General features: G+C 35.4%; 1 protein-coding gene across 14 annotated transcripts in view; it reads left to right on the forward strand.

Annotated features, from left to right (window-relative positions):
• LOC148602216 (solute carrier family 2, facilitated glucose transporter member 3-like) overlaps window positions 1-19,497 on the forward strand; it is a 51,860-nt gene that overhangs the window by 20,007 nt on the left and 12,356 nt on the right. For 11 of the 14 annotated variants that reach the window (XR_015916989.1, XR_015916990.1, XM_088554582.1 and 8 more), the window contains 7 exons: window positions 2,120-2,218; window positions 5,681-5,841; window positions 11,615-11,739; window positions 14,359-14,529; window positions 17,377-17,484; window positions 17,810-17,898; window positions 19,036-19,134. Coding sequence is in view for 12 of the 14 variants with exons in the window: in XM_088554582.1 (XP_088410708.1) it covers window positions 2,120-2,218; window positions 5,681-5,841; window positions 11,615-11,739; window positions 14,359-14,529; window positions 17,377-17,484; window positions 17,810-17,898; window positions 19,036-19,134 (852 nt within the window). In the remaining 2 variants the exon portion in view is untranslated. Of the gene's footprint in view, window positions 1-2,119; window positions 2,919-5,680; window positions 5,842-11,614; window positions 11,740-14,358; window positions 14,530-17,376; window positions 17,485-17,809; window positions 17,899-19,035; window positions 19,135-19,497 lie in introns of all 14 variants that reach the window. The other 3 variants (XM_088554594.1, XM_088554590.1, XM_088554589.1) reach the window with 2 other exon arrangements.

Here is a 19,497-nt window from a genome sequence, read left to right on the forward strand (position 1 = left end):
ATAAATTTGCAAATGTTTGAAAACACCACATTTCAGCATAGTTCGCTTGTGTTTTAGAATTTAAACACATAAAACACTTAATAATATGTTTGTTCAATCTCACTTTACATGTAGTTATATTCCCATTCTTTTTGTAAAGTTGAAATCCCTAAAAAAACACTGAATTCCCATCCCTCTGCCCTCTTGTACATGTACATGTGTATGTGTCTGAGATTAAATAAAGTATTTGTCTTGTCTTGTCAACTTGCAAACTTATCTTTTTTGTAGGCATTTGTGTCATAAAATCATATGAACATTTTGACCAGTGAACATGTCTTTTTTTTTCAATGAGGATCTAAAGGAGTAGGATTAGATAATTATTCAATTTTTTCTTGTTATTAAATCAAAGTTTAATCTGAGTTTTTTAGTGAAGTTACCGAACATTATTTAAATTTCCTTTATACTCATCTCAATCTTAAGAAAAAATCTATATATACATGTACATGTAGTAAACATGTACATGTAAAAGAATTGAAAGGCTAGTTATCATAAATATCTTGATATTAGATTGTATATTAAGCATTTTGATCTCCAAATTCATTGAAGTTTCTATAAACCTTTTTCATCTTCCTGACTTTTTTCCAAGAAAAATGTTAATTGTATGAAACTCCCTACCAGATTGTCTTACGTTGGTGGGTAACGTCCATTGGAAAAACTTCCTTAAATGGCTTGAATTCCTTAAATATGAAAGACTATTGAATAGGTGCAAAATTAAATTACAAATGCTAAAAATTGTAGCACAAAACATATGATTCATGGAGAGAACATCAAGTTGTTAATGTTGTAATACTCAAGTATTAATATGACCTAGTTAATTTTGTGTAATAAACAAAATAGAAGCTAGTAGCCATCTCTTGAACGCATAAACTCCTTTAGACGTTAAGGTTTCCCTGCACGCATGATACCTAAACGCACGCTAAATGCTCACCAAATGTGTGATAAATGAACGCTTCCATCGTGCTTTTAAACGCACGAAAAAACGAACAGACCCGGCATGCATTTAAACACACGATAAATGAACGCTCCCATCGTATGTTTAAACACACGATAAACGAGTGCTCCTAGTGTGCATTTAAAAATGATGATAAATAATGACGAAATGAAATATAGCGAAAAGAATTCCTGAAAATATATTAATTAATAATAGCAAAAAATATGAACATAACAGCTGAATCAGAGAATAATCAAAGTACAAATATAAACAAATGTTTCTATCGTGCGTTTAAACGAACGCTCGTATCATGTGTTTAAAGAAACGGTCCTAGTGTGCGTTTATACAGACGCTCCCAGCATGCGTTTAAACGAACACTTGCATCGTGTGTTTAAACGAAAGCTCCTAGCATGGGTTTAAACAAATGCTACTATTGTGAGTTTTAATGAATGCAAAATGATGTGTGAAAGCACAATAAATGATGCAAGAATGCTAAAATGGGAAACCTGAACGCTTCAAAGAGTGTATACTGTTACTAACATGACAAACATACTGTTACGAACATAAACATACTGTAACTAACATGACAAACATACTGTTACTAACATGACACACATACTGTTACTAACATGAGAAACATACTGTTACTAACATGACACACATACTGTTACTAACATGAGAAACATACTGTTACTAACATGACACGCATACTGTTACTAACATGACAAACATACTGTAACATGACAAACATACTGTTACTAACATGACAAACATACTGTTACTAACACGACACACATACTGTTACTTACATGACAAACAAACTGTTACTAACATACAAACATACTGTTACTAACATGACATCCATACTGTTACCAACATGACATCCATACTGTTACTAACATACAAACATACTGTTACTAACATGACATCCGTACTGTTACTAACATGACAAACATACTGTTACTAACATGACAAACATACTGTTACTTACATGACACACATACTGTTACTAGCATGACAAACATACTGTTACTAACATGACACACATTCTGTAACTAACATGACACACACTTTCTGATTTATAAAACAATTTATTCTGTGCAGTTTATATTTTTTAAAGATCTGTACACACAATTCATTTGTTTTCAGGGTTTTAATGGGCATTTAGCTTTTGCTATAGCCTCCTGTGTACTGGGGGCATCTTTTACATTTGGTTACAACACTGGTGTAGTCAATACTGCTGAGGAGGTAAGGATACTGGTGTGGTCAATACTTATGTGGAGGTTAGGATACTGGTTTAGTCAATACTGTTGAGGAGGTAAGGATACTGGTGTAGTCAATACTTATGTGGAGGTTCGGATACTGGTTTAGTCAATACTGTTGAGGAGATAAGGATACTAGTGTAGTCAATACTGCTGAAGAGATAAGGATACTAGTGTAGTCAATACTGCTGAGGAGGTAAGGATACTGGTGTAGTCAATACTGCTGATGAGGTAAAGATACTAGTGAACTCAAAACTGATAAGGAGGTTAAGATACTGGTGTAGTGAATACTGCTGATGAGGTAAGGACACTGGTTAGTCAATATTGATGAGGTCAAGATACTGGTGTAGTGAATACTGCTCAGGAGGTAAGGACACTGGTGTATTCAGTATTACTAAGGAGATAAGGACACTGGTGTAGTCAATACTGCTGAAAAGGTAAGGACATAGGTGTAAACAATACTGATGAGGTAAAGATACTGGTATAGTCAATACTGCTCAGGAGGTAAGGACACTGGTGTATTCAGTATCACTGGTCTAGTCGACACTGGTGTAACCAGTACTGATGAGGTAAAGATACTGGTGTAGTCAATACTGCTCAGGAGGTAAGGACACTGGTCTAGTCGACACTGGTGTAACCAGTACTGATGAGGTAAAGATACTGGTGTAGTCAATACTGCTGAGGAGGTAAGGACACTGCTCTAATCAACACTGCTGATAAGGTAAGGACATTGGTGTAACCAGTACTGATGAGGTAAAGATACTGGTGTAGTCAATACTATTGAGGAGGTAAGGACACTGTTGTAGTGCATACTGCTGAGGAGGTAAGGACACTGGTGTAGTCAACAATAGGTAAGGGCATTTTAAGTAGCAGAGGCTGGAATTCGCCACCACTTGGATGTTGTCATTGTCCATTGTGGTCATCCACTGTTATAGTGTCAACACTGTTTCAAGACTCATCTCCTCTGAAACTGCTGGATCAATTACAACCAAACTTGGTATGAAAGATTCTTAGGGTATTTTGCATAGATGATGGAACTGATATGGGATTTTTGATCCATTGAAAAAACATGGCTGCTGCTACTAAAAATAGAAAATAAAGTTCAGACCAGAAACAATTTGGTTTATCAAAATTGTGACATTGTTTTAAAAATGTTCAGCATAATGAGATCTATCAAAATTTAATTTTAAATTTCAAGTTTAGTTTAAATGTTCCCTATAGCTAGGGTATTCTGTATAGAACTAAAGTTGGGAATTTTGTTCTGTTGAAAAAATGTCGCCGTTACTAAAAATAAAACATAGGATCAGACAGAAGTTGTTTGCATTATCTCTAAAACTGTTAGGTTTATCAAATTTCTGACAGGGTTAAAGTGTTCAGCATGATGAGAACTTTCAGTGGTCAAACTTTCCTGTAAATCTATTAAGCTGTACTGTGAAAGTACTTTTCATTTGTTGGTACAAATGTACCTATTTTTGTGCTTTAGGGAAAAATTATCGGTATGTAGATTCTTGAATTCACCGATTTGTTAACTCTACCATACAAACAAATGGGAAAGAGGTAAATCCACTAACACTAGTTTCTGGCCTACTATTTTGCCAAAGTTTCAACTTACTATTTGAAATTTTCTTTTTAAAGCTAAAATACTTTCTGAATACTAATATACAGAAAATACATGCTGTTGCATAATAATTTTGTCACAAGGAGGTTTTGTTTGTTTGTTTGTTGGGGTTTAACGCCCGAGCAGCAATATTTCAGCCATATTCAGGGGATGAACATGAAATGATGATGAAATGAAAAAAGGGACGGGACACAAGGACAATGAGGTCGAGAAATTTTGATTGCCACTTGAAAGAGGGAGAGGTGGGTATGGTCGGGCAATTTAGCCTCCTGTGGTGGAGCCCTATGGTTCCTACTCCGGGAGAATACCACAGTAGGATTTTTTAACGTGCAAGGAACGTGGCATCTTTCCCAACATGGTGCACCACTATGGTTTAAGGTCAGGTTTTCCGTGTTATAGCCTGACAACCACAGCATGAAACATGCCAGGGGTACCCCATTCCACCACCTGGGGCACACAACCCAGTTGCCCTGTGGGCAGAGCGCCCTAGCCCCTGGCTAGGGTTCTGAGCACTATTTAGTCGCCTTTTACGACAAGCTTAGCGCTGCTACAGGCCTATTCTTTTGATACCCGGACCTGCACAGGTCGTCACAAGGAGGGCACAAATCTACTTGTACACAGTTTTTGAAGAATTTTCACAAAAATGAGAGGATTATGGGTAGTTTTTTAAACAAAAAATATAGAGTGCAAGCTATGAACAACAAAATCTTTTGTCTTGAGTTGTAATGGTACAGAAGGCTTTTTTGTATAAATGTCAAAGAGTTTGACAAATGCGCTCTATATTTTCTACATAAAAATGTCTCATGAAATGAGCTATTTTAACGCAATACGACTAAATTTTCAAATTTTGTGTTATTTTCATCAACAATTTTAGTGCAACACACGCATTGACAGCAATGAAACTTTGTTTTTCACAACAGGCACATATTCACATGGTAGTTGTCCTTTGATTACATTCTTTTGATTACCTCTAGAACCTTGGTTGCCTTGATTACTCTTTCAACTAGTAAATTATGCTATTTTCAAATTTATATGAAACACTTTATTTTTTGGGGCTGATTTTGATATTTTCTGAACATACTTCTTTCCTTTTTGTTGAAAACCAGATTTTGTGATTTACCCAGTCCAAGAAAACCACAAAAATTGGTACCCCAGGAACAATAATAGTTTCACAATATGTTGGAGTCATTACCCTTTTACATCATATTTTTAATGTTATTACTTTTAAAATTTATCTCCTCTAAAACTACATATACTGAACAGAAATCAATGAACATTTATTTGACAGTTCCTCAGGTATGAGCATTAGGTATTTTTTTTCCTAGAAAAAAAAACATGGCTGTTTTTACAAAGAATAAAATCTTTGAAAAATATCATGTAAAATCTGGGAACAAATGAACAAATAAAAAGCCTGTAATCTTTTTTTGTCTGAATACCCCTTATCAAGATCTCTAGATCTGCCCCTTTGTGTACATGTATATCTATAATTATTTAGACTTAAAATGTTTCTTTGTGTTGCAGTTTCATGTAGGGAATCCCAAAACAAGTTTTCAAAAAGTCAGTGTCATTTTTTTAATAACTATACACTTCAGTTATGGATATAAGTTCCAGCCATATTGTGTTACAAAGTTAAACTTTTTAAGTAGTGTGTCTGCTGCGTTTATTCATAAAAATACTAAGAGGAGGCTTTAACTTCATTTTTCTGACTGTTTTTCATTGAATGTGTCCGGCTGCACTTCAATGCGTAACTAGTATTAGTATAAGCAGTTCTCCTGCTAGTATAGATAGTATTTATATCAGTTACTGCATATTACATACTTTGTTTTGTAGATTATTAAAGATTTCTACAATACAACATATAACTCCAGAAAAGGCAGTCCTATGTCTGCCAGTAAGATGACATTTCTATGGAGTATAACAGTCTCAGCCTTTGCTCTTGGTGGAATGATTGGGGGTTTCAGTGCAGGGTATCTTTGTAACAGATTTGGAAGGTTTGTGTATTTCATAACATTATCTGATTATTTTTATTTTATATCTTACTGACTGGAAGATTTATTTTTCTTCTCAGCTCAGTGGAATGAGTACAGGTTCTAATTATCCAGAGACTAAGATTCACAACCCTGACACTTAATGACATAGGACAGTTGAAATTTGTTTTACCTAGGTCCTGCAGTCTATTTTACACTTTGTGTAAAATCGGTTTAACGTTATGATGTCACAATACTATCTCCTGTTGTGACATCATTACTTACAAATAACTTGTGGGGAAATTGACCTTAGACTTTTTCCATTGACATTGACACTGGACATTAAACCCTTTCCATTGACAAAGACCCTTAACCCTTTCCATTGACACTGGACCTTAGGCCGTTTCCATTGACACTGGACCTTAGACCCTTTCCATTGACACTGGACCTTAGTCCCTTTCCATTGATACTGGACCTTAAACACATTCCATTGACACTGGACCTTAGAGCCTTTCCATTGACTCTGGACCTTAAACCCTTACCATTGACACTGGACCTTAAAACCCTTTTCATTGCCGCTGGACCTTAAACCCTTTCCATCCACACAGGACCTAAAACCATTTCAATTGATATTGGACCTTAAACCTATTCCATTGATACTGGATCTTAGAGCCTTTCCATTGCCATGGAGCTTAAACCTTTTCATTGCCGCTGGACCGTAAACTCTTTCCATAGACACTGGACCTTAACCCTTTCCATTGATACATGACCTTAGACCCTTTCCATTGACACTGGACCTTAAACCCTTTCCATTGACACTGAACCTTAGATCCTTTCCATTGACACTGGACCTTAAACCCTTTCCATTGACACTGACCTTTAAACCCTTTCCATTGACAAAGACCCTTAACCCTTTCCATTGACACTGGACCTTAGGCCGTTTCCATTGACACTGGACCTTAGACCCTTTCCATTGACACTGGACCTTAGACCCTTTCCATTGATACTGGACCTTAAACCCATTCCATTGACACTGGACCTTAGAGCCCTTCCATTGACTCTGGACCTTAAACCCTTACCATTGACACTGGACCTTAAAACCCTTTTCATTGCCGCTGGACCTTAAACCCTTTCCATCCACACAGGACCTAAAACCATTTCAATTGATATTGGACCTTAAACCTATTCCATTGATACTGGATCTTAGAGCCTTTCCATTGCCATGGAGCTTAAACCTTTTCATTGCCGCTGGACCGTAAACCCTTTCCATACACACTGGACCTTAACCCTTTCCATTGATACATGACCTTAGACCCTTTCCATTGACACTGGACCTTAAACCCTTTCCATTGACACTGAACCTTAGATCCTTTCCATTGACACTGGACCTTAAACCCTTTCCATTGACACGGGATCTTAGACAATATCCATTGACACTGGACCTTAAATCTTTTCCATTGACACAGGGCCTTTAACCCTTTTCATTGACACTGCTGGACATTAGAACCTTTCAATTGGCATTGAACTTTAACCATTTCCATTCATACAGGGCCTTAAACCCTTTCTTTTGACACTGGACCTTCATTGACACAGGACCTTAAACCCTTTCTTTTGACACTGGACCTTCATTGACACAGGACCTTAAACCTTTTTCTTTGATACAGGACCTTTAACTCTTTCCACTGATACAGGACCTTAGACCCTTTCCATTGCCACTGGACCTTAGAATGTTTCCATTGACACTGGACCTTAAACCCTTTCCTTTGACACTGGACCTTAAAACCTTACCATTGACACTGGACCGTAGACTGTTTTCATTGACACTGGACCTTAGACCATTTTCATTGACACTGGACCTTAGACTCCTTTCATTGACACCGAACCTTCATTGACACAGGACCTGAAACCCTTTTCATTGATACAGGACCTTTAACCCTTTCCATTGCCGCTGGACCTTAAAATCTTTCCATTGACACAGGACCTCAAACCCATTCCGTTGATACAGGACCTTAGACCTTTTCCAATAACACTGACCTTAAACCTTTTCCATTGACACTGGACCTTTAACCCTTCCCATTGACACTGGAGCTTAGACTATTTCCATTGCCACTGGACCTTAGAGCCTTTTCATTGCAGCTTGATCTTATACCCTTTCCATTGACACTGGACCTTAGACCCTCTCCATTGACATAGGCACTTTAACCCTTTCCATTGACACTGGACCTTTAACCCTTTCCATTGACACTGGACCTTTAACCCTTCCCATTGACACTGGACCTTAAACACTTTCCATTGCAACTGGACCTTAAACCAATTCCATTGACACTGAACCTTAGAGCCTTTTCATTGACACTGGACCTAAAACTGTTTCCATTGAAACAGGACTCTAAACCCTTTCCATTGCCACTGGACCTTAAACCCATTCAGTTGACACTGGACCTTAGAGCCTTTCCATTGCCACTGGACCTTAAGTCATTTCCATTGACACCAGACCTTAAAACTTTTCAATGCCACTGGACCTTAAAACTTTTCAATGCCAATGGACCTTAAACCCTTTCCATTTCAACTGGACCTTAAACCAATTCCATTGACACTGAACCTTAGAGCCTTTTCATTGACACTGGACCTTAGACCATTTCCATTGAAACAGGACCCTAAACCCTTTCCATTGCCACTGGACCTTAAACCCATTCAATTGACACTGGACCTTAGAGCCTTTCCATTGCCACTGGACCTTAAGTCATTTCCATTGACACTGGACCTGATAACTTTTCAATGCCACTGGACCTTAAAACTTTTCAATGCCACTGGACCTTAAACCCTTTCCATTGACACTGGACCTTAGACCTTTTCCAATGACACTGGACCTTAAACCTTTTCCATTGACACTGGACCTTAGACCCTTTCCATTGACACTGGACCTTTAACCCTTCCCATTGACACTGGACCTTAGACTGTTTCCATTTCCACTGGACCTTAAGCCAATTCCATTGACACTGGACGGTAAACCCATTCCATTGACACTGGTCGGTAAACCCATTCCATTGACACTGGAACTTAGAGCCTTTCCATTGTCACTGGACATTAAGTCCTTTCCATTGACACTGGACCTTAAACCCTTTCATTGACACTGGCCCTTAGACCCTTTCCATTGACACAGGCCCTTTAACCCTTTCCACTGATACTGACGTTAGACCCTTTCCATTGACGCTGGACCTTAAACCCTTTTCAATGACACAGGACCATTTACCCTTTTTATTGACACTGGACTTTAGACCCTTTCCACTGACATTGGACCTTAAACCCTTTCCATTTATACAGGACCTTAAACCCTTTCCATTGACACTGAACCTTAAACTCTTTCCATTGACACAGGACCTTAGACCCTTTCCATTGATATAGGATCCTTGACCCTTTCCATTGACACTGGACTTTAAACCTTTTCCATTGACACTGGACTTTAAACCCTTTCCATTGACACAGGACCTTAAACCCAATCCATTGACACTGGACCTTAAACCCTTTCCATTGACACTGGACCTTAAACCCTACTTTGTGATTACATTATGATTACAAAGGAACTATCAAGGCCTCAGATGGTATCTATGGATAATGCATTATGTCAACAACAAAAGAGTAAAATGCTTGTTTATCATTCTGTGCTTCTTTGCGTGTAGATTTTTCTTTTTTTTCTTCTTTTTTTTGTGAAGGTATTATGAAATGTTAATTCAATACCAACAAGTAAAAAAAATCTAATTATTTTAATGAAAAAAATGTTTGTAAGAGCTATCAAAATATCCTATACAATTGTTTTTATGAATTTTATAAGTAGTACAAAAGTATAAACCAAAGGTATTATGGCTATTTTCTTTTATATTCAAATATTAAGGGCAGAACTGTTTATGAAACAAGTGCAATGGTTTTAAATTCTAGTGAAAGTCACAAATTATTACATTGAATTTGTATACAGATCTATATCGTTTAATAAATTTGACAAAGAAATTGTAGTTTAATCAATTATATTGAAAGTAATCAGACTCATCTCTGCCTTAAACCCTTTCCATTGATACAGGGTCTTAAACACTTTCCATTGATACAGGGTCTTAAACACTTTCCATTGATACAGGGTCTTAAACCCTTTCCACTGACACAGGACCTTAGACCCTTTCCATTGACACATGACATAAATCCTTTCCATTGACACTGGACCGTAAACCATTTCCATTGACACATGACATTAAACCCTTTCCATTGAGACTGGACATTAAACCCTTTCCATTGACACAGGACCTTAAACCATTTCCATTGAAACTGGACCTTAAACCATTACCATTGATACAGGACCTTAGACCCTTTCCACTAGTACAGGACCTTAAACCATTACCATTGATACAGGACCTTAGACCCTTTCCACTAGTACAGGACCTTAAACCCTTTCCATTGATACAGGACATTAAACCATTTCCATTGAGACTGGACATTAAACCATTTCCATTGACACTGGACCTTAACCCTTTCCATTGACACATGACATTAAACCCTTTCCATTGAGACTGGACATTAAACCATTTCCATTGACACAGGACCTTAACCCTTTCCATTGACACATGACATTAAACCCTTTCCATTGAGACTGGACATTAAACCCTTTCCATTGACACAGGACCTTAAACCATTTCCATTGAAACTGGACCTTAAACCATTACCATTGATACAGGACCTTAGACCCTTTCCACTAGTACAGGACCTTAAACCATTTCCATTGATACAGGACCTTAGACCCTTTCCATTGATACAGTACCTTAAACCCTTTCCATTGACACAGGGCCTTTAATCCCAACTCATTGATGTGGACAACAGTTTTTGTATTCATAATGAATTGTAAGTATGTATTTTTAAGTGTGTCAAAAACTAATATTGTATCCCCACTTGCCAGAACTGTTCAGGGTTCAACCACTGTGTTTGTATCATGCTGTGCTCTGTGAAGCTCTTTATTATGTTATTCCAAATAAAGCATCTACTTTTAGTGAGTGATGTGGTAGATAACTATGCTCTGCTACCTGTTGTCATGGATACCAACAGAAACCCATTGGAATGGTAATAAGTGAAGACTATGATTAGAATGAGGAATAGGATGACCTTAATCCTTAAAACCAAGAAAATAGACAAAACACCAAAACACAAGTTAATTAAAAGAAAACACACAAAAACTAAAGAATAAATGAGTTATGTAGACACCACTAAAAACTGGGAGTATGGATTAGTGGTTACTTTTATAAAAAAATGGTGTGTAAAATTGGTTGTCAGTAATAAAATCATAAAAATAGCATCATGACATCATAATTAGTATCTATTTTTACAATTATTTTTTGTGGTGAAAATGGACTTCCATTGCACTGGAAGTGTAAGCGTCAAACATTTTACTAGAAAAAATCCACGAAGTTGGGAATATGATGTCAAATCTGGGTTTATAACTCTACAATATGTACTTTGGTATCCTCTAATTAATTGAATTTTCTACAGGACAGAATCAGTGTTGTAAAATATCATTCACCCTTTTGGAACTAGACACTCCTTCAGTTTTGAGGAGACAAATAACAATAGTGACATCATTATGACAATATTGTTATGGCTTTTCTACATTGTCTATTAAAAACAAAACATAGATGTTTTATATTGCTGTATAAGGTATGCAAAATATTTCATCAAGAGAAAAGGTAGAGGCTTATATTCTCCAGAAAGTATGGTACTGACATTTTACAACATTTTACACCCTTTTACATAAAACATTTTACAGGAGAGGTACATTACTGAGAAACAATATACTGAATCTGATTGGTGGATTATTGATGTTATTTTCTGACAATGTAAAATCTTATGAGATGTTGATTGCTGGCAGATTGGTTATTGGGATCTGTGCAGGTAGAGTAAAAATTTAAGCCATTTGAAGTTAGTTTCTTGGTTTTCATACCATTTTTCATGAAAACAAAATATGGAATATGGCATTCCTTTTTTACATATATTGCCCCAAAATTGTGATGAGGGGGCTTTTTCAGTTCAACTCTTTCTTAAAGATTTTTTAGAAGAATTAATGGAAGCAATTGAAATATTTGTTGGGTGTACGAGAGAAGGCAGTATATTTGTTGGGTGTACGAGAGAAGGCAGTATATTTGGTTGGGTGTACGAGAGAAGGCAGTATATTTGGTTGGGTGTACGAGAGAAGGCAGTATATTTGGTTGGGTGTACGAGAGAAGGCAGTATATTTGTTGGGTGTACGAGAGAAGGCAGTATATTTGTTGGGTGTACGAGAGAAGGCAGTATATTTGTTGGGTGTACGAGAGAAGGCAGTATATTTGTTGGGTGTACGAGAGAAGGCAGTATATTTGTTGGGTGTACGAGAGAAGGCAGTATATTTGGTTGGGTGTACGAGAGAAGGCAGTATATTTGGTTGGGTGTACGAGAGAAGGCAGTATATTTGGTTGGGTGTACGAGAGAAGGCAGTATATTTGTTGGGTGTAGGAGAGAAGGCAGTATATTTGTTGGGTGTATGAGAGAAGGCAGTATATTTGTTGGGTGTATGAGAGAAGGCAGTATATTTGGTTGGGTGTACGAGAGAAGGCAGTATATTTGTTGGGTGTACGAGAGAAGGCAGTATATTTGTTGGGTGTACGAGAGAAGGCAGTATATTTGATTGGGTATATGAGAGAAGGCAGTATATTTGTTGGGTGTAGGAGAGAAGGCAGTATATTTGTTGGGTGTACGAGAGAAGGCAGTATATTTGTTGGGTGTACGAGAGAAGGCAGTATATTTGGTTGGGTGTACGAGAGAAGGCAGTATATTTGTTGGGTGTACGAGAGAAGGCAGTATATTTGTTGGGTGTACAAGAGAAGGCAGTATATTTGTTGGGTGTCTGAGAGAAGGCAGTATATTTGTTGGGTGTATGAGAGAATGCAGTATATTTGGTTGGGTGTACGAGAGAAGGCAGTATATTTGGTTGGGTGTACGAGAGAAAGCAGTATATTTGTTGGGTGTACGAGAGAAGGCAGTATATTTGTTGGGTGTACGAGAGAAGGCAGTATATTTGGTTGGGTGTACGAGAGAAGGCAGTATATTTGTTGGGTGTACGAGAGAAGGCATTATATTTGTTGGGTGTACGAGAGAAGGCAGTATATTTGGTTGGGTGTACGAGAGAAGGCAGTATATTTGTTGGGTGTACGAGAGAAGGCAGTATATTTGTTGGGTGTACAAGAGAAGGCAGTATATTTGTTGGGTGTCTGAGAGAAGGCAGTATATTTGTTGGGTGTATGAGAGAATGCAGTATATTTGGTTGGGTGTACGAGAGAAGGCAGTATATTTGGTTGGGTGTACAAGAGAAAGCAGTATATTTGTTGGGTGTACGAGAGAAGGCAGTATATTTGTTGGGTGTACGAGAGAAGGCAGTATATTTGGTTGGGTGTACGAGAGAAGGCAGTATATTTGTTGGGTGTACGAGAGAAGGCAGTATATTTGTTGGGTGTACGAGAGAAGGCAGTATATTTGTTGGGTGTACGAGAGAAGGCAGTATATTTGGTTGGGTGTACGAGAGAAGGCAGTATATTTGTTGGGTGTACGAGAGAAGACAGTATATTTGGTTGGGTGTACGAGAGAAGGCAGTATATTTGTTGGGTGTACGAGAGAAGACAGTATATTTGTTGGGTGTATGAGAGAAGGCAGTATATTTGTTGGGTGTACGAGAGAAGGCAGTATATTTGTTGGGTGTACGAGAGAAGGCAGTATATTTGGTTGGGTGTACGAGAGAAGGCAGTATATTTGTTGGGTGTACGAGAGAAGGCAGTATATTTGTTGGGTGTACGAGAGAAGGCAGTATATTTGTTGGGTGTACGAGAGAAGGCAGTATATTTGGTTGATGTACTTAAGAAAAATGAACAAATTAATGCAAGATAAAATATATCAGCAAGTTAATAATGGTGATGTTCGACTTCAAAACGATTTCTATCATCTGGTCACTAAAAAAATTTGATCATTTTAACATACCTTGTACTTATATTTTTTGAAAATATACAATTGTAGTCTTTGATCATAGAAATTAGAACTTGTTACTATTATTATTATAATTATTATTATTATTATAATTATTATTATTATTATTATAATTATTATTATTATTATTATTATTATTTCCATAATTTTGCCCTGATGTTGATCGATTATTACCTGAATGACCTATATTATAACACACTACATCTCAGGGATTCTCCTGGGACTAGCAGATTCCCTCAAAGATTGTATTTACATTTGATTGATAAATTCAAATGATAAGATGTTGCAAAGTTTTCCCAAGTGAGTTCAAACTCAGATGTGATTAAATATAATTAAAATCTTTAAATTTATTTTATTTTCTTAAGAAAATACACAATGGATCAGTTTTTTTTGTTTCAAAAATGTTTTTTTCAAGAATTCATGATCAAAAACACTAAAATATGTTGGTTGACAGAAAACTAGTTTTCACATTACTTCAATGTTCATTATTTAATATTTTAGGAATATTTACTGGAGCGGCCCCTTTGTACTTGTCAGAGATTGCACCCATATCTTTACGAGGATTTGCTGGAGTGTTCAACCAGCTAGCCATTACTTTCGGTGTTATGATATCAGAGATTTTAGGCCTTCAGTTTATTCTGGGTACTGCCAAGTTATGGAAATATGCTGTTGGTAGGTACATGTATTCGGACATTTATTCTGGGTACTGCTTAGTTTATGAAAAATGCTATTGGATATAATAGCCTTGAAACCTCTAAAGTAACTGGATCTGACCATCAGACTCTTTTTCTAAAATACCTGGATCAGACCATCAGCCTATTTTTCTAAAGTAACTGGATCAGACCATCAGCCTATTTTTCTAAAGTAACTGGATCTGACCATCAGCCTCTTTTTCTAAAGTAACTGGATCTGACCATCAGTGTCTTTTTCTAAAGTAACTGGATGTGGCCATCAGCTTCATTTTCTAAAGTAATTGGATCTGACCATCAGCCTCTTTTTCTAAAGTAACTGGATCTGACCATCAGCCTATTTTTCTTAAGTAACTTGATCTGGCCACCGTGAAATAAATTTTGTAATTTTACTCTCAGAATTTCTCCTGCCGAAACATCACAACTCAAAATATGAAATTTATGTGGAAAATAGCAATAATTTATGGAGAAAATATAAATAAAATATAGAAGAATCATTTGTTATAGTGAATAACCAAAAAGTAATTACTCGTGCCAAGAACGCATTAATATTTAACTTGTGCGCTGCACAAGTTCCACACACTCATAAATCTAGGTATTCTAGGAACTCGTGATCATATTTTGGTAATTCACTCTAGCCATTATATTATTTTATTATTACAAAAAATTGAGCTGAAGTTACAAAATTAATGACTAGCACCTTCCTAATCTAACAACAGAACTTTTGCTTTTTATAATCCTCTTTTAATTTAAATCAATAAATACATTTCTTTTAATGATTGAGAGAACTATAATACAATAAAGAATATGCCATGTCTCAAGAGAAAATATAATCAGGTCAGTTAGATTCCAGACTGTAGGCTTAGTCCAGGGTTATCATAATCTCATATCATCATATTCAGTTATTCTTATATTATAAATTGAGTTATCTCCCTTTGAATAATTTTGTAGTATGATTGAATTATCTACTCTTGAATTATTTAAGTAGAAATATCTTATCAGTGGTATTGTATAGGAAGATAGGTATATAGGAATCACCATGTCTGCCTTTCTATCTATTCATTCGTCCATCCATCTATCCATTTGTTTGTCTACATACCTTATAAGCGCAAACCTCTTATCAGCCATTGAATTGACTGATTCAGATAAACTTTCATAGGAATATTATGCATTAACAAAGACCTATAATTAAAGAGATAAAAAACTTGTTAATTGGTCAGTTAATTGATGAAATTATCACACAACAGAGAACAAGATTCCCTGACCTCTCTATTTATTTATTAAACTCATTTTTCACCTTTTGATGAAATAATCTTAGGTAAATTATAGCAGACGCCCAGAAGAGGTAAAATGGGAAACTGATGATTTTATTCAATTATCTTTAAAAACAAAAAGGTTGTGATAGGTTAATGCAAAAACATGGAATTTAATTTTGAATTATTTTCATTTTCATAAAAATTGGAGGGGTAGGTAACTTGTTTCCAATACTTCTTTTTTTGTTTGTTTTGGTAGAAATAAAAATGTGGTATGAACATGAAGCTAAGATAATGTAGAGTGGCAAACTGAAGGTTTTATTACAATAATTGCAATGTTTTTTTTTTGTTGTGGTCATTAGTCAAGTTGTCATTTTCAGTTAAGTAAGTACTCATTGTTGGATGAAATATTACAGGAAGGTAAGGCACCAGTGGGAGATGTACTGAAAGATATATAATTATTTTACAGTTCTTCCCATGGGAGATAACCCAAGTTAAATGTTTAATATTGAACACCATTTGTAGTATGGGGGATTTCTTAGCTCACAGTATTGTTAGTTTATTTATAAGGCAATATATATTTCCTTTAGTGGTAAGAAGCAGTAACAGCTTCAGTAAAAGATACGCAGCTTGTATGAAAATAAAAAAATTAAGGCTCTGCCAAGAAAATATTAATGTTTAACTTTTAAAATTGTTTAAATATTATAATCAACTGCTTGCTGTCACTGAGAAAGTTTTAGTGGGACAATGAAAAGAACAACAACCTATAAAATCATCTTCTATTCTTTACTAGTGAATGTCATTTTGTAATCATAAATCAGAATTATCAGCAAAAAATAACAGTGGGATGATTAAAATATGTCAAAATAAAAAAAAAAAACTTGGCCTAAATATAAACACATGAAACATAGACAATCTACGTACATGATGTAGCAATCTGAATAAAAAAGATTTCACACAAAAACTTAAGATACAGGAAACAAAATACACAAAAAACTAAAACCGTAACAATATGAACTCTAACACAAAAACAGGAGTGACAACAGGTGCCCTGGAAGGGTAAGCATGTCCTACTCTACCAGCGGCACCAACCATATTGGAAGTGAGTATAATCCAGTAATTATGTAGCAACAATAATAGAATTCTGTGACACGTGTCAAACACTATTGACATTAAGGTGTAATCAATCATTATTAACTAAGTATCAGCATAGAAGCATAGAAAGTGTGGAGAAATATAAGAAATTGACAAAATTAAATGTAGATATTTAAAAACCACCATAAAACATGAGCCATTATCAATTATTTTTCTTAAATTTGAGAAATTGATCTTCAACTAGATATCTCAAAGCAATAAATGATGTGATAAAAATTAACATAGGGCCAAAAATTTACTTGATAATTTCAAAAGAAATAAAATGAAAATCTCTCTGAATGATTTATCTCTTGAATTTTTCATTCTGCACAATCAAACTTGTAAGTAACCCATAGTGGCTAGCTAGTTACTAAGCAGTCAAACTAATCAGGTAGTAGAAATATGATGTCTGTCTGTCTGTAGTTACCTTGCTTTCTTTACAGGTATGACGATGGTACCCATGTGTTTCCAGTTGTGTACATTAATCTGGTGTCCTGAGAGCCCTAGGTACCTCATGCTGTTCCATAATGATGAATATAATGCAGAGAGAGGTAAACTATAATGCACAAGCTTATGGGTACAATTCAAGTTAAAATTACTATTGATCTTAGCTCCCTTTTTGATTGTTATAAATGTTTTGGTTTTTTTAATAGTTTTTGGATTGTATTCATAAAAATGGGAATTTCTTCTTAATGCAAAAAAGCAGTTTTCATGAAACTTGGTTGAATTGTTTTTTTTATTTTTTTTTTTTAAAAAGCTCCTTTTTTATTTTTTATATTAATATTACAAAGTTCAGAGTTGTACCATCTGTTCAGAATTCAATCATTGTGGGGTTATCTAGCTGTATGCTGTTAAGCATTATATTAATATTTACAGCATTGAAGTGGTTAAGACAGAAATCAGATGTTTCTGATGAAATAGAGGAAATGAGGATCGAAGGAGAGAGACAGAGGAAATCTAAAAAGGTGAGGATTATATATGTGTGTATGAGAGAGATGCACTTACAAGTTCTATTTCATTATCAAGTGTAAATTGATTATTTAGTGCTTTGAAGGTACATGTAAATAGCAGAATCTTGAATTGATTTTGATACTGAACTTGTAGCCAATGTATAGTACTGGTGTGATGTGTTTATGTGAAATTCTCATAAAATTAACATTAACTTACTATGGAATTCATATACATGTAATTTTGAAATAAATTTCACATGATTTTCACATGAAATTAACTTGACATTATTCTGATGTGAAAACTTGAAATAGAATTAATGATTAGATTACTGAGGATTAAGCCAGTTAATAAAATATTGATTAGACTTTTATGTTGACATGTACTGAGTATGATTGTTGAATGTTCAATGGTGGCAATCCAGTTGTTTGGAACCTATAAAGTTCTATTCCATTCTTTTCATAGGACTCATGTGAAGGATAAATAGGATAATTAATTGGAAGGAGTGAATAACCAAAATATGATCACAAGTGCTGAAGAATGCCTAGATTTAACGAGTGTGCATAACATGTTCCACGCACGAGTTAAATCTTACTGCGTTCTTGGCATGAATGATCAAATTTTGGTTACTGACGATAACCAATTGATTATCATATGTATTAATTAGATTTCCTCAATTTTTCGTTGCTATTTTTATCATAAATTTCAAATTTGGTGATTGGCAGATTGATTTCAAAGTTGTGATGTTTTGGTGAGAGAAAGTCTGAGAGTGAAATTTCCTTATTTATTTCACAGTGTGCATTGTCGAAATTTATTTCACTGGGAACATTTGATAAAACGCTGCTATCTGTATAATAAACAGATTTCACTTGAATTCAGTAACAAAAATGTATGTACTTGATTCAGGTGAAAGTCTTGTAATTTAATGTGAAAAGCAGGGGAAAATTTTTTGTCTGTGTTCATGTTAATGTCAATGAGCAATGGTACACTTTAGTGTGAATTACAAATTTTACATAGTAAGTGTGAATTACAGATTTTACATAGTAAGTGTGAATTACAAATTTTACATAGTTAGTGTGAGTTACAAATTTTACATAGTAAGTGTGAATTACAAATTGTACATGTGTAAATGACCAAATTTACATCTTTTACAGTTTAGTATTACAGACCTATTCCACCACAAAGAATTATTTACTCCACTAATTATAGGTCTGGTGATGCAATTATCACAGCAGTGGGGAGGAATCAATGCTGTAAGTTTTAGAATAGAAAATACCTGCACTGTATATTGTACTTCATTGAATCACATGCATGTACATCACTAAGAGCTGATATACATGTAGCATATACATGAAGACTGGAAGGTAGACTTCAACCCTTCCAAAATCAAGGCTGTATACTTTACAAACCAAGAAATAGAACAACCAATCAATCTTAATGAGCAATGACTCGAGATCTCACAAGCATCTAGGAGTAGTGTTCGGATTGTAAGTGGTCAACCCATATTGATTATATATGTCTGAATGCAACAAGACAATTAGGTGTCCTGCAAAAGCTCAAGTTCACTCAGAATAAGATATATAATACCTATATTTTACCATTACTGGAATATTTTT

This window comes from Perna viridis, chromosome 12, assembly GCF_037379345.1.
Source record: "Perna viridis isolate PV_CMFRI_1.1 ecotype Kerala chromosome 12, ASM3737934v1, whole genome shotgun sequence".
In the NCBI taxonomy this organism is placed as follows: domain Eukaryota; kingdom Metazoa; phylum Mollusca; class Bivalvia; order Mytilida; family Mytilidae; genus Perna; species Perna viridis.